Source organism: Chiloscyllium punctatum, chromosome 10 (genome assembly GCF_047496795.1).
Source record: "Chiloscyllium punctatum isolate Juve2018m chromosome 10, sChiPun1.3, whole genome shotgun sequence".
NCBI classification, from domain to species: Eukaryota; Metazoa; Chordata; class Chondrichthyes; order Orectolobiformes; family Hemiscylliidae; genus Chiloscyllium; species Chiloscyllium punctatum.
In genome coordinates, this window is record NC_092748.1 from 33651588 (window position 1) to 33675504 (window position 23917).

At 38.7% G+C, this 23917-nt stretch overlaps 1 protein-coding gene across 5 annotated transcripts in view; it reads left to right on the forward strand.

Moving 5' to 3' along the window:
• The window catches only part of dgkg (diacylglycerol kinase, gamma), a 527377-nt gene that overhangs the window by 178556 nt on the left and 324904 nt on the right, over positions 1-23917 (forward strand). For 3 of the 5 annotated variants that reach the window (XM_072578849.1, XM_072578848.1, XM_072578852.1), the window contains 2 exons: positions 325-387; positions 3617-3871. In XM_072578849.1, the coding sequence (XP_072434950.1) occupies positions 325-387; positions 3617-3871 (318 nt within the window). The remainder of the gene's footprint in view (positions 1-324; positions 388-3616; positions 3872-23917) is intronic. The other 2 variants (XM_072578853.1, XM_072578854.1) reach the window with 1 other exon arrangement.

Here is a 23917-nt window from a genome sequence, read left to right on the forward strand (position 1 = left end):
GTCAAATCTTGTTATCTTAAAAATTAACCTGTTGATTTTACCAAGTTATCATGATCAGCTATGTTGACCAATTAAATGAATATTGTGGAATTATGTTACATATCTTTATAATGAATAATTTAGTGACCACAAGCGGATAATTAGTCTTTCTATTAGTGCAAGAATAACTTATGATTCAGTTAGTTTAAAAAGTAGCATAATTGCCGTAATCTGTTTTACTTGTTTCATATCCTTTTTATTTCAAAAATAATTTAAGTAATAAAACTAAGCACAAGTTATAAGAGGTAGTAAAATGAAATTGCTTTCAATTATTGTCTGTTATAGAACCAAAAACTATAGATGCTGGCATCTCCTTCCAGACAGAAGTAGCATGTGCTCCCATTACAGGTACATCATGCATCCTTCTTTGTTTTGAACCTTACTGTTCCATGATGTTTTGCGGAATGGCTATAGTTCTTGTCTGTAAAGTGAGTTTATTGTTGATGCAGTGCAGATGTGTAAACACACTAAGTAATTCTCATTTTGCAAGTGTAGAATCTTTAGTTTCTGTGCAGTTTTGTGTCATGTATTATTATCTTTATAGCTAATCTCACTTTAAGGGATTCCAATGTGGTATGATCTTTGTTATTATGTAAGTAAGAAATGTCTTTAAAGCTTGATGGATCTGATATTGTTCCGGTATGAATTGACTGTCATAAACAGTGTAGCTATGTAATAGTCTTTCTGATTGATCAATAGAATCTCAAAATATGACAGAATCTTGTGTACCCCGAGGTTGCAAGCTGGAGGCAGGAAGAGGTGGTGTGGAGGCATAGTCAACACGACTGTCTTCCTGCTTCCACCAAAATTAAGCTCTGAAAAGGAAAGCCCATGGTCAGACTGCCAACTTCACTGTAAACTGTGGTCCTAAGGATTGATTTAAGGATGCCATCTGACTTTAACTGAGATTAACCTAACTGCAATGGGCCTGTTGATATGTGGCATACATGACCAGTCAACCTGTCATCTCAGTGGGAGGAGGGAAATCCTTCCACTAAAAGCAGTTGTTGCCTGATGAAGAGACTTGCCAACTGGGAAATTCTATTTGTGGACTATGTTGTTTTTTTTTAAACACATATCTTTCATTTTTCTTTTTAAGGAGAGCCACTTATTAAAAGAATGATGGAGTGAGTAGGTTCTAGAAAGTTATGTGTATTTATGCAATGGTCAATTCATTTGCAGAACCTTTTCCACTTGAGTGCTCCGTTATGTTTCCATCTAATTGACTGAGCAATGCAGCCTGAGTTTCGATGAAATTGTCAAATGGACCCACTACATAGTATGTGGCAACTTGCAGGAGACAGAGTTGTCAATCGCTATAAAATCTATTTTTATAAGCTACCTGTAAACTAAACTATGTAGAGTTCTTTTTACTTTTGCCTGCAGCCCCAGTCACTGGCCTTCCTTCTTTCCTTAAGCAGTGAGGTAAAGTTATCTGGGCCTCATTATTGATTAGAAACACTCTGAAAGCTGTTTAGTTATGACATAGTTGAATGCACAGTTCCAAGGATAGTTTGTTTAACATTGTTGTAGTCCTAGCAAGCACCAAACTGATGTGTCTATGTTTGATGCATGATTCCATCTAGAACAGGATTTAAAACCTGATTTGAGTGCAGGGTCATTCAGGAGTGCAAACCCATATCTTTTGTTCAGGACAATATGTTTTGGGATTATTGGAACAATATATGATTTGCAATTGATATTGTTGAATTGTTTTCTCCGTATGAAGTATTATTGTGTTCAGCATTTGAACTTAATAAAGTGTTTATTTTGGAACCAGGGATTTAATGAGGTACAGTACTCACCAATTTTATTATCTAAATATAGGTGCTTAGAAATTTGCTAGCTTTCTTTATTTGCTGTGGCTCCAAATGTGTTTTTATTTTGACACACCTGTAAGTGCCTTTTGATATCCTGCTGTGATTTAAGAATTCAATAACTGTCACCAACATCTGTGGCTGAGTTGATAAATGCATTAGGTCAAAGTCATGGGCAAAAAAGATTCAAGTTCAATTCTCACTCAGCAAGGCCATGGTTTAAGAGCAGAGTATGTTAGGAATACTAAGCAGGTTAGGTAGCATCAGAGGAGAGACAAATGAAGTTGGCATTTCTGGTCCCTAAACTTTCATCAGAACTGGAAAATGGTAAAGATGTAACAAGTCCTGAGTAAGCATAGAGACAGGCAACAAGGAATGAAGGGGTAGGGGGGAATTGTGATAGCTCCAAAGCAGAAGAATAAATGATAAAAACAATGTTGAAATGCGAGGATGGTCATGGAGTAAAAACAAAACACGAGCTGGTTTCAGTGAAATGGTTGTCACTCACAGCTGCTCTCGGGGGTGGGGTTTGGGGAAAGAAAAAATGGGGTCAGTGGTCATGATGTGAAATTATTGTTTTTAGTGATGAGTACAGAAGGCTTTACAGTATCTAGCTGGAAGTTGAGACCCTGTACCTTTATCTCATTTCATTAGGTTATTTTAAGGGGTGAATGCCAATTATAGGCTTGAAAGAAGTGCAAATAAATCTCCTTCATCTGTAAGGCAAGACTGGGGAGACCAAACATAGTTTGAGTGATAATTATGCAGTGCATCTCAGATTATTCCACAAGTGAGGGTCTGGTTGCTTGCCATTTTAGTTCTCCAGACAAAAGTGGGTACTGCAGATGCTGGAAATTAGAATCAAGATTACAGTGGCGCTGGAAAAGCACAGCAGGTCAGGCAACATCCGAAGAGCAGGAAAATCGACATGTGGGGCAAAAGCCCTTCATCAGGAATTCAATGTTTCGGGAAAAATCCCTTCATCAGGAATTCCTGATGAAGGGATTTTTCCCGAAACATCGATTTTCCTGTTGTTTGGATGCTGCGTGACCTGCTGCGCTTTTCCAGCACCACTAATCTTGATTTTAGTTCTCCACCCCACTCTCACCTTGACCTTCCATCTGTTCCCCACTAATCTTGCCTCTAGGCTCAAGGTTGTTACAACTCTAATCTTTCCCAGTTCTGATGACAAGTCAGTCAACCGATACACTAACTTCGCTTCTCTCTCTGCGATTCTGTCTGACCTGCTGAATATTTTCAGCATTTTCTGTTTGTATTTCAGAATTCCAACGTCTGCAGTATTTTGCATTTGAATGTTTGAATCTGGATGTTTGACGAGTACATGAGTGGGTTGAGTTGTGATGCTGCCCATGACCTTTAGCAATCACTAGGCCCAAAGAGGAAATAAATAATTAATTTGGATAAGTTGCTGGTGGGTAACTAGCTCTGTGCACATTGCCAACTTTAGACAATGAATGGACAGCACTTTTTAAGCATGAGTTCTAAATTGTGAATTTCAAAAAGATTAATCGAGATAGAAATCATCTCACTTCTATACTGTTGTAATGCTAACTGTATTTTTAATCAGTTTTTCCATCGAAGTGTTAGGATCAGTGAATAAAAGAAATATTGAGGGAACTCCCAGTGATTTGGTTTCAATCAAACCTGCTATAAAATGAAGACTTGGGAATGGTTAAATTGTTTCTCCACTTACTTTGGATTTATATGTAATCCTTGTTGTCTTTGTAATAACACTGCAGGGGTTAATGGCAAAAGTATTTTGAATGCTATGAACAGACATATTCCAGATGGCAAGAATTCCCAGGTTAACCTCAGCGATCAACAATTTCTCACCTCGGCTCCTGTTGCTACAGCCGCTGCTGCCACAGCAACTTGCTCTCCTGGTTCCTCTCGGTCTTCCTCTCAGAAATCCAGTGTTGGTGCTCATTCTGCTCATAACTCTTCTGATTCCTCCAAGATTTCCTCTGCTTCAATGCTTAACACCCAATCCCCAGGTAGTGATTATATCTCATTGTCACTCTTTCCTGTGTTTTAAACTGCTTTTAATGTTTGCATGGAGATCCTATGCTTTTCTATCTTTCAGATGACTCCTCACTTTCCGAGACTCATGAATACACTGGGCTTAATATTATTTGGCTAAGTTGATTGTTAACCCACCATCATTGTGTATACTGGACAAGAATGGAGTTACTTAGCATCTCTTCAAATCAATGAAACGAGGACAAATTTTGTAAATATTTTTGTAGGATAGTCTTGGTAGTTGGAACTATCACTATCTGAGAAATAACCACAACTCCCTTTGGGCAATAAACCTTGAAGTTGAAGTGCCTGAGTCTGAGATATCTGGGAGGTGGACAGTGTTAAACCAGCTAACCCTATTTGTATTGTGATACATTTATTAAATCTCTTTTTGTTCCAGTGATAACCTGTTTTTCTTAAATTAGTTGACATATTTTGGAAGTTGGGCACAAACCTTGGGCAGTTTGTGAATGTTAGAATGTATCTCTGAGGCTCAGTATTTTCAGGGGTTCCACTGCTGCAGAATATCCAATTTCTGAATTAAATTTAAATGTTCTTTCGATCATTATTCTGATTTTAATTTTGCTTTTCATGGCACTATTGTAAAGGTTTGCTACACATTGCTCCTTAGGTATAGCATGATACAAAAAAGCATTGCAACTCTGCTACTCACTTGGTTTGAGGCAAATAATAGTGATCATGAGCAACTGGAATTCAGCAAGATTTTTTAAAATAACATGAACAAAAATTATTTTTTAATTCCTTGAAATGTGTAATTCTATTTTCAATTAAACAAACTGAACTGGTTCTCTACAGAATCTTGCCTGCACCATTGTGTCACCATTTAATTGAAAAGACCATTTGAGGCAAAGCAAGTGACATAGTACTGATAATCACATTGTTAATACAGGCAGCATGCAGAGAGTTAAAAAAAGAAAAAAGCAAGAAATATTCAGCCACTCTGCATCAGTGGAGGGGAAAAAAAACAGAAACAGACTTCATGTTTCAGTTATCGACCTGTCTTCGGAACAAAATAAATTAACGTGTTTTAGTGCTGCCAGAAATGTCTTTTTAAATATTTCAAATTGGTTTGGGTGACAAACCTTTGTTACAAATATGTGACTCAAACGCAGCATTGTTTTTTAAAGTTTGTAGCACTGTTTTTGAAGGAGAATGTAGCTTATATTCACATTCTGAAAGCTCTGAAAACATCGGAAGCTCAAATTAGATGGTAAAACTTCGTAAGATAGTGATGGATGAGGAAGAACAACTTGATTCATCTGTCCAGGACGATATTAATGTTCCCCAGTTGTTTCTTAAATGATTTCAGGGTATTTATCTCCAGACTTATCTAGTATTACATTCCATGTGTTCTTAGTTTCTTCATGCAAAAAGTAATTTTTTATTATTGTCCTAAAATTATTCCTCTCTAGTTTTGAACCTGACTCTCCTTGGTTCTCCTCTGCAGTTTTATGTACATTCCATGTACGTTTTTTCAGTCCCTAGTATGATATTCTATGCTGTTACAGTCACCTCTTGGGTGACTCTTATTTTAGACTGAAAGGTAAATTGTTTTCAATAATTTTTCATAATTCAAGGCTCAAACTTGTGATTCTACTGTGCGCTGCCTACAGCACTTGAATATCTGTCTTGTGTTTTTTGATGACCAAAAATAGACACAGTTTTAAAGGCACTTTCTGACCAGAGAATTGTGAGGTATGATCATTATCATCTTTAACATTACTGCAAGGTTGTTCAAATGTTTTTGCATGAGGGGCCACATTTCAATATCCTTCTCACTGAAGGAGCTGGTGATTAGAATTTAGAGAACTAGTCTTTAGCACAATGCTTTATGTGAATTTAAAAATAAATGTGTAAACAATGAGGTGAGAATTTTAAGAAGAGGTTGATCGATAAACATCACTTTAAAAAAAAGCCAGACAGCAGAGCTAAAACATTTTTAGCTGTTTTGCTTAAGAAACAGCTATGTAGAGAGCCAAGTGAGGCTCCAACTCCTAATCACCAGGAAAGTAAGTAAAGACCAGGGTTGAGCTGAGGGCAGAAACTTGAACACCGGCCTTGCATTGACCTTTGGTGGCTCTGGACTGGCTCTGTTAGAATTCATACAGAATTGGAGTTTGGGAGGGGGTAGGCTTTGTTTTCCTCACCATCCAGTCTGCAGTTTGAGAAGCAAAGAGAAGACAGGCAACATATCTTATTTTCTTGCGCTCACTCTCATCATACTCCCTCACAGACTCCCCCTGGGGCTAGACAGGTTGACAGGTTTACCAACTTTGGCGTACTTCCTCTGTGCGCCTCTCTATTTATTCCTAAATTGCCTCCCATAGTCTCTCATTTTTGAAAACAAAATCTAGAAATGGGTTCCATTTCTAGCAAATCTAGCAAATGAATATTTGTCACCCATCTCCAGTTGCCACTATGGAGCTAGAAGTGATCCACGGTCTACTGGACATGCCTGTGTTGAAAACGCATCCACATTGCTGTCTGATAAGACGTTCAAGAAACTTGCTGCAGCTACACTTTAAAGAATTGCAAAGTGTGCTCAAGTCAGAATGCTGTGATTTGAAGGGTCACCCTGGGGTTAATAGTTTTATGTATTTGTTGCTTTATGCCCTTCTGGGTGGTGGTGGGTTGCTGTAGTGCATCCTGTAGTTGGAGCACACTGAAATCAATACTGATGAACAGCATTGTGTTTTTCCGATCCAATACCACCTTCTGTTTCAGAAACTTGTGATTAAAAGACCCTGAGTTATTTTTGTTAGGTTATGGATTTGCATCAGTGATATATGGAGGAGACTGTGTTTTGGTGATTGTAGTGGCCATTTTCTGAAAGGGTGATGTCTTGTTTTTGTTCTTGATCAGGATTAGAGGGGCCTAAAAGGATTTAAATTTGTACGGCTTCAGAATCAAGTGGAGAATATATATTAGTGCAGTGACACAGGGTAACTTGCCCTAAGGAACGTATGAGTGAAGCAGGAATGTATTATTCATGCTTTTCTACTGACTCTTGGGTAGTTTCCAGATCCAGTTAACTTCATTCTGGAAGAGAAGTCAAATGACTCTACCATTTAAATTTGATATAGAAAACAAATACTTAACTGCATATCCCTTGTGATTTAAAAAAAAAGTAATTTTGTATTCCTAGTATTTTGAGGCACTAAATATTTCTTTTAAAATTAAACCTTTGCCTGAGATTTGATGTGAAGTAGCCTGTTGAACATATCTAGATTTCTTAACTTGGACACAAAAGCTTGATTATATTGTCCATGACTGATTCAGGAACTCAGGAACAAACTTGTGCACTGCAAACTCATAAACATTGGCAAGCTTTGGTAGACTTATTCATTATTTTTGGATAGACTTCCGAAATAAATACGCAAGGTAATTTCCTTTTGATTTCCTTCACTGAAAATAAATTCCTTGGCATGATCAGCATAACTGGGTGAACTAACAATTGGCAGCTCAGAAATAGTTATTAATTATTGAAACTTAGCATTAAAAATTGTCATTCTTTTATTAAAGAAAATCAAAATGTAAAAGGGGTGAAATTGGTCTACACAAATAGAACAAAACAGGCTGATCATTATTACTTTAAACTCTTTTCTTGGTTACTCATTTTCTCTCTCTCTCTCACTCACACTCTCACTCTCTCTCTCTCTCTCTCTCTCTCTCTCTCTCTCTTTCTCACTCACTCACACTTCATTTGCCAAGGTTTTAACCTCAATATTTTTCAAGTTAATTAAACATTTGAACAATGGCTTCCAATTCATTACCATGCCATTTTGTGCTGCCAATGTTGATCAGTTTCACCCACACAAGGTTCTTATTTAAGTTGCCATATTTATTGTTAATTATAATGAAGGCATAGAGAAATAAATCAGCTTTAGTGGATAAATTCAGATCTGCAACAATATTAAATAGATAGTGAATTGGCCATGCTAAGTTGGCCGTGGTGTTAGGTGAAGGGGTAAATGTAGGGAACGGGGTCCAGGTGGGTTGCTCTTTGGAGGGTTGGTGTGGACTTGTTGGGCTGAAGGGCCTGTTTCCATGCTGTAAGTAATCTAATCTAAAGTTATGCTTTCCTTCTATAGGTCAACCTTGAGATATTTAGGTTTTAGTTTGACTATTTTTCTGCCAGTTAAGTAGATGCATAATTCCTTGAGATAAAACAAAACATAATTAAGAGACTTCTCTGAAATTTATAATGGTAATATAAGAGACAATGTTCCCACCATGAGGAATTCAAACAAAATTGAACTTCACTACAAAAGATCAATGCAAGAATGGGAAAAAGTGAAGACTGCAGATGCTGGAGATCAAAGATGAGAGTGTGGTGCTGGTAAAGCACAGCAGGTCAGGCAGCATCCGAAGAGTAGGAGAATTGACATTTCTGGCATAAGCCATTCGTCAAGTAATCTAATTGCAAGTTTTTCATTTTCAAAGATTTTGAAGAAAGATTTTGAGCAATTATTTTGGTAACGATGAAAAATGACACTTTATAAGGCCAAATGTGCTCCTGTAGAATAACAAATATTATAACTGATTCACATTAATGTATAGCAAATTAAAAGATTATCTGTGCTAAATGAGAAGCAGCATCTTCCCCACAGTATACTTCAGAGATCGGCAAAGCTTGGCTTCTTGCATCTGTCTTACTATTCATTCATGCCTTCGCTGTCTTACTTTAGCTAAGTCACTCCTGCAAAACCAGCACAAAAAGCATTTGGTAATGTCTGCTTTTCAAAACCAAGGATACACAAGGAGAAACAAGAATCTTTGCTGATTAACACTTCAATTTAGATTCAAATTCAACAAAGTACTACTGAGCAAGCAGTGAAGATCCAGTTGATTCTTAGAGCAACTTTTTTTTATTTAATTGTGGGATGGAAGTAACTCTGGGAAGGCATTATTAATTACCTGTCTCACATTAACAGAATGTGTCCTTAAAGGGCATTAGTGAACCATTTGGATTTTTCATAGTCTGGTAGATTTTATGGTTTTCTTCATGGCGTCTGTTCACAATTGACCAGAGTTATTGAATTGAGTTTTAGCGTATTGCGCTGGAACTTGCCCGAAAATGAATTGAGTTCTATAACTCTAGCCTAGTGAGATTTGAACTGTCAACCTCCAGGTTACAGGTGTGGAAGCATATCATTAGGCTGTAATATCCACAAAAGATCTTGCAAACTCAAAAGTAGGGAAAAGGCATGAGACCAACAGACATTTTGAGCAGGATCTAGATTAAAATTCAGATATTTCTGAGGGCAAAAAACATCATTTCACAGCACACATGAACAAATGTCATAGAGGAAATTTTCACAAAGATAGACTGTGTTTAACTATTTGAAAAATGGCTCCTGTTGCTAATCATTTTTGAGTATTGCTGAAGAAGGGCACATTTTGTCAAAGCATTTTGGCTTGTACAGATCAGGATAATAGAGAGGGCATATAAAAGAAAAAACATTTCTAATAAAACTAAATTTGTTTATATTTGATAGTCAAATGGCATAGCTGATCACAAGTGGCTTTTGAGCATTATTCAGTTTCCAAGATGTGATTATTCTGTTTTCAATAATTTTCATTTCAATATCATTTGTATGAATTATAATATCTAGTCAAACAACTTAGTTCAGACCTGCATTAGATTGTGCGCTTTGATGCTTGAGCTGTATTGGCTGTACTTTATTGTCAAAATTATGTTTATTAAGATGTGAGTCATTCTATTACTTTCCAACATTTTTAAAAACCTTTCTTGTGCCAAAGTGATGACAATACTGTACCTGCATAACTAGATTTTGGAGAAAATCAGATGGTTTTGGATGACTTATCTTTCATAAAACATCCTTCTGTTAGTTCCCTGACTAGTGAACTACAATAAATCAAACTAATTTGGTTATGCTTAATGGTATTAATTTATACCCATGATTATAGATTTTGTTGGCCAAAAAGGAGTACTCAAATGTTTTACCCAGGTATTCACTTGTGTGACAGACAAAGGCGGGGAACTGACTGAGAATTTAATTCAATAAACCCATCTTTATTTTAACTCTTTTAATACCAATAATTAATATAAAACATTCATTGCATCCCTTACTTATTTCATCTAACTTCAACTTTAATTCACTTTGTTTAACTTGTCTTTATCTTTCTTTTACTTAATCCACGTTTAATCCTAACTCTAACTCAATAAATTCAGTTTGGATGAAGTGGCCAACTTTGTTCTCTGTGCAGGTTTCTCCTTTGTCCTCTCTGAAAGTAACTTAAGGGCACCTGCTTGTCCAATATGGCCTTCATGGTTTCTTCTTCTGTCTGAGTAAAATTCCTTTGTTAATTTATCTGAAATGTGATCCATTCAAGAAAGATCTCTGGCACTCAACCAATGAATTGATCAAAGTCAGATCATATTGTTTGATCTCAGCCAATGGAGTTTACTGATAAACAGCTCGCAAATATTTACACCAAGCCATAAACAGTGACATTCCATGCTCCATATAAGATGGTTTTGGTCAACACAGGAAACTACAGATCACAGCAGGTCCTGGCTGAAGTTTAACTGAAATCAGTCTAAATTAGCCTAACCAAAATTCCCAGCATACTTGATTGTAGCTGTTAACCAACTGCAAAGCCATTTCTGCTACTGGCCATCTGATTACAATTTGCATGGCAGAGATTTGAATAGATTATAGAATTATTAAAATAGTTGCAGAATTGATTACAGAAATTGATTATAGAATTGACAGTTTAGGAAAAGGTAGTTTTTTTTTAAATGCTGCTTTATTAGACTGCTTCATTTGATCTAAAAGCAGAATGCTTAAATATGGTGCTTCCAGCACATTACCGCCATTGTCAACATTAGCTCAATAATGCAATTAACTCTGGCCATACCAATCAGCCAAATAGACTCCAATGGTTATGAACTCCTCTTTCCCCTGATCTCTCAGGCTCTCTCCTTGAGAACTCAACACCAAAACTGTATTGCTGACCCCTCTTCCTTGCATTAAACAGCTCAGATATGCTGAACCTTTTTATGTTATTTATCAGGGATTGGGGTTAGTTGCATATATATTATTCTCCAAGGTATCTTTTTAGAAACAAAATGCTTATTTATACCTGTGCCCTTTCGAAAAGAAACTATGATTTGTATCTGTTCAGAAAACTGAATATCTGCCTTTCGCCAAGAATGTCATTATGCATTGTGCCTTTTTTCAGCAAAAGACATTTGTATGTATTGGAATGTTGTACCTCCCCTTATCTTAATTCGAAGTTTAGTTTTCATCGACTAAAGCATTAATGTCCCTGACTAGTCTGTATTATCTCATTTTATTTCCACAATGCGTATGGTCCACTTGTTTTGAGAGTCTCAACTTAGTAAATTCATCAAGTTTAATTTTAAAAGACTGACAAATGGGCATTTCTTTTTCAGCATTCTCCTGTCTTTCCAAGACTTCCTGGTTGACTGTCAAGCTTAAACTTATTTCGGAAGTCTTTTTTTTTTATCCTACACCTGTGATGATAGGCCATTTATCTCTTCTTTAGTTGAGACATTAAACAGTCTGCCCCTTCAGGTGGACATGAAAGATTTCATGGCATTCCTTTGTGGAAGAACTTTGGAGTTATCCTGGGTGCGCTGGCCAATATTTATCCTTCAGTGAAAAATGACTGAAAGATTACCTGGTCTTTCTCATACTGCTGCTTGTGGTAGTTTCTTGTCTGGTAATCAGCTTCTGCATTTTTTACATTAGAAAAGTGATTACACATCAAAAGTATTTGATTGGTTGTAAGTGCTTTCGAATGTTGTGTGATGAAAAAAATCTATGAAAGTGCAAACCATTCTGTTTTATTTCTATTCATACTTAAATTATTTTACTTATTATGTTATTTTGTCTAACGATATTCAACATAACTTGCTTCACCATATGCTCATAAACCATGAAACTGCTTTTTTTCCCTCTGCGTTTAAGATTTTATTTAAGTCCTGTAAAGGTCTTTTTGTTGTTTAAGAATCAAGTGTACTAATTCTAAGGAAGTTAAATAATTTATTTTTTTAAGACTTAACTGTTGGCCAGGTTTTGCTGAACAGGAAGAATGTGACCGATGCACACTGTTATTCATGCACAAAAGACCTAACCATTTGTAGTGAGAAAGAGGTGCATTGTGAATTGTGCATAATCAAAAGTTAGCTTTGTGAAAGCATTTCATGCTTTCCCTCCCTGTTCCTTTCATAAGGCTCCTGCATCTGCACTTTAAGTGACCATTAAACTTGCCACAGCTAGTTGAGCTTGGTAATTAACAGAGTAAGTACTTATATAATGCTTGGATAATTGTTAATGGCCACCAATAACCTCCTTGCCTAGAAGGCAAAGAATTATAATGTAAAGTCTGATTCTTTCAGGTTGTGAATTGTTCTGGATTTAAAAAAAACAGTTTTGTGTTTAAAATAGTTTTTAAGTTCCTCACTCTTTCCCTGACCCTTAATCCAATTTTTCTTTCCTTCTGTTTATTTCTTGCAGAATATGATTTGACCTTGAATTCTCTGACTCTAATTTACCTGTCTTGGCCCTTCCACTATTTAGCTTTCTATCCTTAAAGCTCATTGGTTACAGTGCATGTCCAGTTTGTCCATTCATTCACAAGCTCCCAAAACCATGTTTCCATCAGTGCACTGCAATCAACATGCAACTCCCAGCAACATTTTTGGGCAGAATGTTTTGAAAACTAAACACAGCTACAAAATATGGTTTATTGTCTTTTTGAGCTTCTTGGTTTACTGTCTTTTAGCTGAAATTGCTGCTAAATTAGCTACCAAGCCATCAATTCCATTCATCCCCTAATGCCAGTTTGAGATTAAGCCTAACTGTTCATGACCTTGTGCTGTATTTGACTCTGAAATGAGGTTCCTATCTCATACTTATACTATCATTAAGACTGTCTCCCACCACCGTAACAGCATCTGGTTTCCTTGTTTCAGCTGTTGTGCTGGTGAACTTCTCATTCACTAATCTAGTCTAGAGGTGAAAAAAGAAGTACCCATGGATAGGAATATATTCAGTCCTCTGTAAATTTGAGATTATCCATGACTCTGTCCATGCCTTAACTCAACCCCAGTGCTATTTAGTTATCACCCCACTTATCACTGACCTACATTATTTCCTGGTCAAACAATACCATGATATCAAATATTTCATCTTTGTTTTCAATAAAATCTCTGGACTTGGGTCTCCCTATCACTGCAATCTTCTCTAGCCTCACAACCCTCTGAGATACCTGGAATTGCTATTGTAACTGCACCTTCAGCAAGAGGTCATAAGGTACGATGTGAAGTCAAGAATTTGGGTATGAATCCAATCTCTCTGTTATGTAATTCTCAAGATACAATTTAGTTTCTGTTGGAGTGTAACTTAAAGTTTACCTTGCAGTTTCTGTTGCATTTTTGGCTAAGATGCCTAGTTAACAGAAACTGCCTTGCAATACTATTTAAGAGTCACTATTTGTGGTGGTTAGTTACTGAAATATTGCCACAAAGATGCAGATTTTTTAATAGGATTGTGAAGAAGGCGTTTGGTATGCTTTCCTTTATTGGTCAGAGTATTGAGTACAGGAGTTGGGAGGTCATGTTGCAGCTGTACAGAACATTGGTTAGACCACTGTTGGAATATTGCGTACAATTCTGGTCTCCTTCCTATCGGAAAGATGCTGTGAAACTTGAAAGGATTCAGAAAAGATTTACAAGGATGTTGCCAGGGTTGGAGAATTTGAGTTATAGGGAGAGGCTGAACAGGCTGGGGCTGTTCTCCCTGGAGCGTCGGAGGCTGAGGGGTGACCTTATAGAGGTTTACAAAACTATGAGGGTGGGGGAGTCCAGAACTAGAGGGCATAGGTTTAGGGTGAGAGGGGAAAGATATAAAAGAGACCAAAGGGGCAACTTTTTCACGCTGAGGGTGGTACGTGTATGGAATGAGCTGCCACAGGAAATGGTGGAGGTTGGTACAATTGCAACATTTAAGAGGCATTTAAATGTGTAAATGAATAGGAAGGGTTTGGAGGGATATGGGCCAGGTGCTGGCAGGTGGGACTAGATTGGGTTGGGCTATCTGGTCGGCATGGACAAGTTGGACCGAAGGGTCTGTTTCCATGCTATACGTCTCTATCACTCTAAAACAGCAGAACATAAGTTTATTTAGACAACAGAAAGAAAACAAACAACCGAAGCGCTCTCTCTTCAATATAGGTACAATAGTTAAAGGATCTTAACACAAACATGAAAGCAAAATGTCCACTTGTTTGCCAACATTATCTGGACTTGATTCTCTGTATAAATCATTTTACTATCTCAACTCTTTAAGTTTTCACCTAACTCCTTCTAGTTTCTTTGTCTTGAACTAGAGAAACCATTTTAAAGTTCCTCACCGTCTGATGGTATGAACCTTTCAAAATTCCGCTGGGCTTTACTTTTTCAATTCTATTCCTAATATTTTCTCCTGAAAACTCTCCAAGCTTAGAAAACTTTGCAAACTAGACAAGGACCCACTACAAAAACAGAAATTGCTGGAAAAACTCAACAATTCTGGCTGCATCTGTGAAGAGAAATCAGAATTAATGTTTTGGATTCAGTGACCCTTCTGCCAAACAGTTGGTAGCTTGGAAAAGATTGGTTTTCTTACAGAAGGTGGAGTGGGAGATGATGTGTAGAAGTAAACAATAGGTGGATATAGAGCCAATGAGAGAGGTAGTCTTTGCGGAAAGCGGAAATGGGTGGGGAGGGAAATATATCCCTGGTGGTGGGGTCTGTTTGGAGATGAGTTTGGTAGGGCAGGAGCATGCTGAGACACATTCCGTGTGACATGACTGCAGGTGTTTGTGGACTGCAGTATATATGATGGACAGCTGTATTAGAGGGCATCATCGATATGGAGAGTTATCCATAAATATTGCTCTGAGATCAGGTACACACTTTGACCAACTATGCAGTTGTATTTAACACAATGTCCAGAATCAAGAGGCTATGACTGCAAGTCAGGCAAGTTTGGAGATTTAGTTAGAGACAAAAACATTGTAGATGCTGGAAGCCAAGGTAGACAAGCAGGAGGCTGGAAGAACGCAGCAAGCCAGGCAGCATCAGGAGTTGGAGAAGTCAGTGTTTCAGGTGTAACCCTTCAGGACAGGGGATTGGGTGTAAAAGGAGGGGTGGTGTGGGGGAGGGTTTTGTGTTGGGAGAGAGGAGGAGTGGTGAGGTAGGAATAGATAAATGTAAACTAGGTTAGGTGAGATGCAGGTGAACCTCTGCCTCACCTGGAAGGACTGATTTGGGGCCCTGGATGGAGTTGATGGCCCTAGTGTTCTGGCATCTTTTCTGGTTGCGGGAGAAGGTACCTGGGGGGTTCAGGGAGATTGGTGGAGAGAGTGGCATGAACCAAGGCTTGGCAAAGGGAACGGTCCTTGTGGAAAGCAGAGAGGGGTGGGAAGGGGAAGATGTTCCTGCTAGTGGGGACTAATTGGAGTTGGTGTAAATGCTTAAGGATGTGTTGGATGTGGAGACTGGTGGGGTGATAGATGAGGACAAGGGGGAGCCTGTATTTATTGCGTTTGGAGGGGGGAGGTTTAGCGCAATGGAATGGGGAATGGAGGCAGTGTGGTGGAGGGCTGTCTGAATGACAGAACTGGGTAAAGTGGATTGTTCAAAATAAGTGGACATCTGGGATGCTTGGGAGTGGAAAATCTCCTCGTCAGAGCAGATGCAACGGAGATGGACAAATTGGGAAAATGGGATGGAGTTCTTGCAGAATACTAGGTGGGAGAAGGTGTGTAGTCCAGGCAGTTATGGGAGTCTGTGGGTTTATAGAAAATGTCCATCTTGACACTGTCGCTGGAGTTGAAAGTTAAGCGATCAAGGGAAGGGAGGGAGTTGTCCAAGATGGACCAAGTGAATTCAAGGGCAGGGTGGAAGTTGTGGGCAAAATCGATGAACTGCTCCAGTTCAGCCTGGGTGCAGGATGCAGCACTGATTCAGTCCCTGCAACTGTAAAAGATGCAAAACCTGCCAGCCCTCTGACCTCTATCCAGGGCCCCAAACAGTCCTTCCAGGTGAGACAGAGGTTCACCTGCGCCTCCTCCAACCTAGTTTACTGCATCAGGTGCTCCTGATGTGATCTTCTCTACATCGGGAAGACCAAACGTAAATTCAGCATGTTTTGCCGAGCATCTCAGCTGGGCCTGCAGGGGCCAACTGGACCTCCCAGTCACTGCCCATTTTAATTCCCCTTCCCACTCCCTTTCTGACATGACCATCCTTGGCCTCCTCCATTGCCACAAAGAAACAGACCATAAATTGAAGAAACAGCACCTAATCTTCCATCTGGGCAGCCTACAGCCCGGAGAACCCAACATTGAGTTCTCCAATTTCAAATAACCTCCCTTTAATCCTCCGACTCCCTTTCTAGTCCCTCCCCTTCTTTCCATTCCTCTGATTGATCCTTCCTTCCAGCTACCAACTGGATCCATTCCTCCCATCGACCAACCAGGTCATATCCTCTACCTGTGTTCACCTATCTCCACCATACCACCCCGTGCCCATCCCCACACCCCCTTATCTGCAGCTCCCCTTACACCCACCCCCTGTCCTGAAGAAGCGTTACACCTGAAACGTTGACTTCTCCACCTCTTGATGCTGCCTGGCTTGCTGTGTTATCCCAGCATCCTGTGTGCCTGAGTTTGGACATCTAGCATATAGTAATAGAGGAGTCTTAGTCCTTGGCTTTGATCAACAGATGAAAACCAGGAGAACAAGATAGATGAGCAAACTGACCTCAGTGCTGTGACGCAGGGTAGTATTCAAGTTGGGGCAGTGAAAAGAAATGTGATAGTGATCTTAGATAGTTTAGTCAAAAGGACAGATATATTTTTCTGTGGCTACAACTGGGAATTCCTATCAGGTAGAGGATCAGCTGGATATCGGGTTTAAGAGAAGTGGTTATTTCTGGTTGAAAAACTAATTATGAAGTACAACAAGAATTGGGGCAGAATCTCAACTATTTATTACCTGTATTAATGACTTGGATGTAGGGACCAACTGTAATGTAGATAAATTTGTGAGGATAAGCCAAGCATGAATTTGATACTATAGTGTGAGGGAAAAGAATCTAGAAATGCTGTCTATGCTGTATTGGGAAGAAGTGGGGTTTTTGTGATCTTTCCTAATATATTAGTTCACTTTAATGCCTGTGTGAGAAATTGATTTAAAAACCTCAGCATCAACAGCAATTTGCATGCCATCGGCATTCTGTAGCATTGTAGAGTATTTTGAGTCAGAAAAATTGATGCTGCAGTAAAAAGCAAGATAATGAGACAGTTGACCTTAAAGAAGCAGAGGGTTTCAACGGAATTTTTACAATCCCAAACCAAATCGATAAATTTATGTTGCAATCTGACTGATGGCCAGTACCTTTCTTTTTAACTAAGTGGAGAAAGTATGAAATCTGGGGTTTACAAAGAGAAGGAATCCACAAGACTCCACAGTTTTGAACAAATTTTCGGACAGTATTTCAGCCTATAAATCACATACACAACTTACTCCTAACGTACAGAATTAACATCTGGTAAATATGGATAATAGGCTATGATGGAACACTCAACATCAAAGAGCAAACGTGATCAAGACTGGTCTCTCAAATTTTGCACCAGATGTCACTGATATGGTAGGTCATCATGTGTTAGTAAACTTGAGAAAAGATGACTTTTTCTGAGCTCAGTTTCATCTACCAACCACTGCTTATGGGCTTTTCAATCCCGATCTTAGCTGTACTGAGCTGAACTATTCTTAGTTCTTAGCTGAGCTTTTTGCAGCATGTGACTTCTGAGCTCCCTCCGCTCTGAGGGCATCCCCAAACATTCACTAAATTGTGCTATTCTACTGCTGTAGGACCTCCCTGCATAATCACTGTACAAAGCCTTTGTATTTTAGCAGCGGTACTCTCTCATTGGGTCTCTAACTCCTCGAACTAACTGTAATCTGTGAACCCCTCTTCAGTGACCCATGCATGACCTATTTAAGCCTTTGTGATAAGTCCCACTCCGTTGCCACCTTGCAACACTCGGAAGCAAGTGTATACTGAAGGTTACGTCCTCAAAGAAGCCTGGAAATAGATTTTATTAGAAATTCCAGGCATGGGCCTGAGCCAGTTGCATATTTGTCCCTTAAGAATAAGGCAGTGGTGCTAGAGTCAGTGGAACAATGAGGAAATGGGACCATAGATGGAGGAGGTTACAGAGATAGGATGTGATAAGGTCATGAGTGGGTTTTACCACAAGAATGAAAATCTAAAATTTGGGGTGTTGAGAAACGAGGCATCAAGAAGCAAGGAAATAAGTTAATGTGAATAGAGCAGCAGAAGTTTGGACAATGTTGAAGATGGAATCCTGCCAGGCGATCATTTAAATAATTGAATTCAAAGTTGACAAAGGAATGAATGAGATCCAGGTCAGAGGAAGATAAGGTATCTAGGTGTTGTTTCCTGCTCAGAGATTATCAGGTGGAAATTTAGCCAGAGTTGGAGGGGCTGTTGAATTCTGAACAGTCTGGATCAGGTAGTTTTTCACTCTGGGTGTTCTTTATTGGTCCATTATGAATTTTTAACTCCATGCAAAACTGAGCAAGGTGAAATCAAATGGTTCAAAGGAATTGGTGATCTGTCCATACATGTGGCAGAAGAGTGACTTGATCCATCAAAGGTCTTAAGTACTGCATGCAGTATGATTGTAATCTAGGTGTACTGGTATTCAAGGCTGAGATAGGTGACCACCTGCCATTGTATTCACTAATCAATGTACAACGTCATTAATTTTGTTTGAACTGCTTATAGGTTAGTACCGTGCTAAAAGCAATTATCTATAGATTTCAAAAGTAGTTGCACAATATAATTATTCCAGTATTCCATGACACCCCCAGTTCCCTTATGTGGCACACACACACATACACAATATCCTCTTACTTTCTGCTTCCCTGAAAGTATCTGTTCATGTTGGAAAATGACCCCTGTTGATGGCTTACTTCCAGCATATCAAAGAAGCAACTACAATTTACTGAGAACCTTGACAGTGAATTTTGGTATGTCCCTTAACCACAAGTGCATCATAACCAAGTCTCACACTGTACATATTTGACATTGAGCAAATGTGTACCAGTAGAAGTTGCTGAATAGAAATCTTCCATTCTTTAACGCAGAGGTGGTGAGGTCAGTTTTAGTGCCCCTACACTCAACATGGCTATAGTTGTCTAACTGATTACTAAATTTAGCTAACTTTTAAAAAATGTATTCATGGTATGTGGGCATCACTAACATGGCCAGCATTTATGGCCCATGGGGCAAGATAGACACAACCACGTTGCTGTGGGTCTGGAGTCACATGTAGGCCAGACAAGATACATACGGATGGTCATTTCCTCCCCAAAACGACACAAATGAACCAGTTGGGCTTTTCCTGACAATCAGCAATGATTCATGATGTTCATTAGACTCTTAACCTTCCAGTTCCTTTTTTGGTGAATCCAAATTCCACCATCTGTGGTGGTGAGATCCAAACCCAGGTCAGCAGAATATTGCCTGGGTCTCTGGATCAACAATCCAGTGACAATGCCGCGAGGCCATCACCTCCCTTGTTGTCTTTTTCAAAGAGCCACTGAAAGTTCACATTATTACTTCTAACGTTCTTTGGGAAAAAGTTAAAAATGGATGCAAAATACAACTGAGCTAATAAATCATGTCTGTTTGAAAGGCTTGATTCAGCATTTGTTTGGAATTGTCTATTGCCATTATCTGAACTTACGTGAAGCTGCTGAAACAGATACACTAAAGCTAATTGGATGCAGATTTCCTAGAGCATAAGCTTCATGTACCAACTTGCACTGAAGGTGTAGCATGTATTGACTGACAGCAGCTACATTACAGGACAGCTCAGGGACAGAAGGAAGACACATAGATTGTTGGCCATTGCACTGGTGGAGATCTAGCGGAGAAGATACATCCTGTACCTGCAGTGGGCAGGAGGTTGAACTCGTCCTCCTGTTCTACTGCTCTGCCTAGCCTCCTCCACATCTTTCCTGTAGACAAAGGGAGATCCCTATCAGGATTCCACTGTCTTCCTCCTGGTGAAGCTGTAAGATGAGCAGGAGAATCTCATCATCAGGAATGTTTATGCCCAGAACATTGATTCTTCAGCTCTTCGGATACTGCCTGACCTGCTGTGCTTATCCAGATCCACACTTTTTTCGACTCTGATCTCCAAAATCTGTAGTGCTCACTTTCTCTGAGACATCCTAAGATGTCCATTAATGACATCACTTACTCTGTTTAGTGGAGCTCTTGGATAATTTCTGGAATAGATATCGGTGAAGAAGTGTGCTTTGGAAAATCTACAAATGTGTTTCCCCTGTTCTCTTTAGTCCTCCAGCAAGCGAACAATGAAAAGTACAGAGCCTTATAGAGTACTGAAAAATCCTCTGCAATGGCTACTTTATTCCAAATCTGTTAGTTTCTGTTGAGCAATGGTTTTTGTTTCTATACTAGTCAATAAAATGCCGCATACCTTTTTTTAATGAGTGCTTACAGACAATTTAAAAGACATTCTGCCTCTGTGATCCTCTGGATGACCATTCCTAATGTGCACTTCAACATCTTTACAGTGATAGCACCAAACACAAGCTAAACTGATATCCTTTCCCATGTACAGTTGGCACGGGAGAGCAATGAATCTGTAGAAAATGACTGCCTCTATCTCTAAATTTTATTCAAAGAAACCAAACTGAAAAATAAATCTAACCTCAAAAACAGTAGAGTGCAGGCACTAAGTGACCCTATATTAAGTATTTCGATAGAAATCAATCGTGGATCTGCAATTCTCTTGGTAAATCAAAAACTATCTTTAGTCTCATTAGCTGTGGCATGTTAATTTTTACCTCTGCTATCCTTCGGTGGCAGAATTCTTTTTTTGAAAGAATGTTGTAGGATTGTTTCATTTAGAGTGTTGATTGTTTCAGAATGTTGCAAATTATATTAGCTGGTGTGGTACAATCTGCCGCAGCTTCCAAAACGTAAGCATTGTTTTTAGAGCAGGTTGTTAGATGTGGACTTGCCTGATATTATCTGAGTGAATTATAAACTGTAAATTAAGAAACAAAATCAGCTTTGTAGATTTTGAACATCAACCTAGCAGGGTAAATCCTCTAGAAAGAACTTCATTTTAATATGTTGAAATAATGCAGTGGGGCAGAGTTATATCTCTAACATGCCCTTTTCACATATCGACTGTTTGACACTTAAACATTTTTAGACTTTCCAAAGTTACTTGTTCATCACCTATGTTTTCATTAAATATTTTTCTCTCAGAAATAGAATGTAAAATGTTAGTTTTATTTGAACAGATCTGAAGAGCACAATGCCTTATATTCACGTTGGATGACTAGGTTTAGTGCATTTCTCTTATAACTCTGCTGAGTCTTTAAAAAAAGAAAAATAATATTAGGGTGAATTTGGTCACATCTAGTAGCACAAAACTTTAGTGAAGAAAATTATTTGTGAAAAACTGATTTTTGATTTACTATGAGTGTGTTCTATGAGTATAAAAGAGAAATCACAATTTAAATTTGTCAATATTGCCCAGTTTGCTGATTAGATGAATATTGATATTCATTGTTAGATTCTGTGGTTCTCAACAGGACTCTCACTGCGGGGATGTTATTAAGAGTTCATTGCCAAAAGCCTGGTTTAGTCCAGAAATTGCACCCTTGCCAAAAGTGGCTGGTGAGCTGGCGTGGGAGGTAGGTCTAATCTTTGTTAAAACTAAAGTACATCTCCAAAAGGTCTCCAGAAAGAAATTTTGCAGTTTTAATTAGGACCTGCAAATATTCATCTCCTCACTAGGTTTGCCTTCCATAAACATCTTAATTAAATCTCAGCATGCTCATTGAAATCATAGGTGTGATACTGAAGTGCCTTTGCATCCGGACATAAGGAAGCAGGGGAGGCTTTATTGAGTCACAACATCCCATCTGCCCAATTGTCAAGGTCACTGTACGTTTATGCAAGTTGGTCTTGGTCATCCACTTTTCTTGTCTTCAGCTTTTAGTTGAGTTTGAAAGCACCTGCTGTAAGCAGTCATGTCTTTGGTCAATTCATGCAGAAGTGAATGATCATGGAGTCTAATTATCTCACTGGGGGAGAAAGGATGAAAGAGTACTGAGTGTGAAAACATAAATTATCTCCTCCTCATTAGGATAATAAATGACAGTCATGGGGTGTTCTACTTATCAGAGTAAGAGGACAAAAATCTTTTCTCAAGTCTGTTTTTAAAGTTTTATGATAATCAATTGAGAGGACCTCAACCGGGAACTTGGGTTCATGTCACATTACAGGTGACCACCACTGCACTATATATACACACACAAATACTCTTACACACACACACACACACACACACGGACACACATGTACACAGACACCCACACACACCCTTACAGACTTAAGACACTCTGCACTCACTGCACACACACACACTTTCTCACACTCACAACCCCCAAACCAGACAGACACACACAGGCAGACAAAGACCCACATGCGCACATTGAGTTTGTGGGGTGAATTTGTACTTGCAGGATTGCATTGTACTTTGCTCAAAAGCTGCATGCATTCATGTAGAACTCCGTTATCTCACTCTTTTAGATTAGAATCAATCTAAACATCATGGCATCGACAGAGAACACAGGGGGCCAACACCTTCAACATATTGTCTAGCTATCACCATTGTTAACAGCTAACCCGAGAATGCAACTTTTTAAAAAAAGGTTTTGTGATTTACACATGAAAGGATACCATGATAGTTTCACTTCTAACAGATGAAAGGTTTAACAGACAATCATTTTTTCAATGTATAATTTCAGTTACATCACACTGTAAATTTTTGCTATAAATTCTGTGTGTTAGGGTTGAGCCCTCCCCTACCACCTGATGAAGGAGCCACGCTCCGAAAGCTAGTGTGCTTCCAATTAAGCCTGTTGTACTATAACCTGGTGTTGAGTGATTTTTAACTTTGTACACCCCAGTCCAACACTGGCATCTCCAAATCAATTGAGCAATGTAATTGAAGTCCCATCTCAAGGAAGGTTTGGAGATTAGTGGTGATATATTTGGATACTTTCTTCAGTAAAACAAGATGAATGCTGCTTTAAGAATCATCGATTGCTATGACTCTCTGTGTGGAGTTTGCACATTCTCCCCGTGTCTGCGTGGGTTTCCTCCGGGTGCTCCGGTTTCCTCCCACACTCCAAAAAAGATGTGCAGGTCAGGTGAATTGACCACGCTAAATTGCCCATAGTGTTAGGTAAGGGGTAGATGTAAGGGTATGGGTGGGTTGCCCTTCGGCGGAGCGGTGTGGACTTGTTGGGCCGAAGGGCCTGTTTCCACATTGTAAGTAATCTTAAAAAAAAAATAGAAACCTTCAGGAGCAATGACAAAGACCAAGAATTGAAAACATTTTTCCCCCCTTTTGTAAGCAAGTTATTTGGATCTAGAATGGATGATTTAAAGTGAATTTATATGTTTCAACAAAAGTTTGTTAAATGAGTGAAATTTGTGTACAGTAATACAAACGTACCACAAAATGATAAAAGGTGATAGCTAGACTGAATAAACATATCCAATAAAATTTGAACATGTTACTTAGTGGCAAGGTGTCAGCACTTCAGCTTTATACCTGACCTAAATTTTCCATGTGCAGTTAACTTTATATTGTACACTATAATTAGATGCTGTTTTAAACTGTGAGATAAAATTGCTGATATTTTGTTTTATTGGCTACATGCCTTCTGCAGCATGTTAATAAACCCCTATACAGTTCAGAAGGAAAACAGATTTGATTCCAAAATTTTGCTCTGAGCTTAATTAAGACTATTATTGAACAGCTTGCAGGCAGTGAGCTAAAATTGCACTTCATATTGGCGTCTACACTTTTGG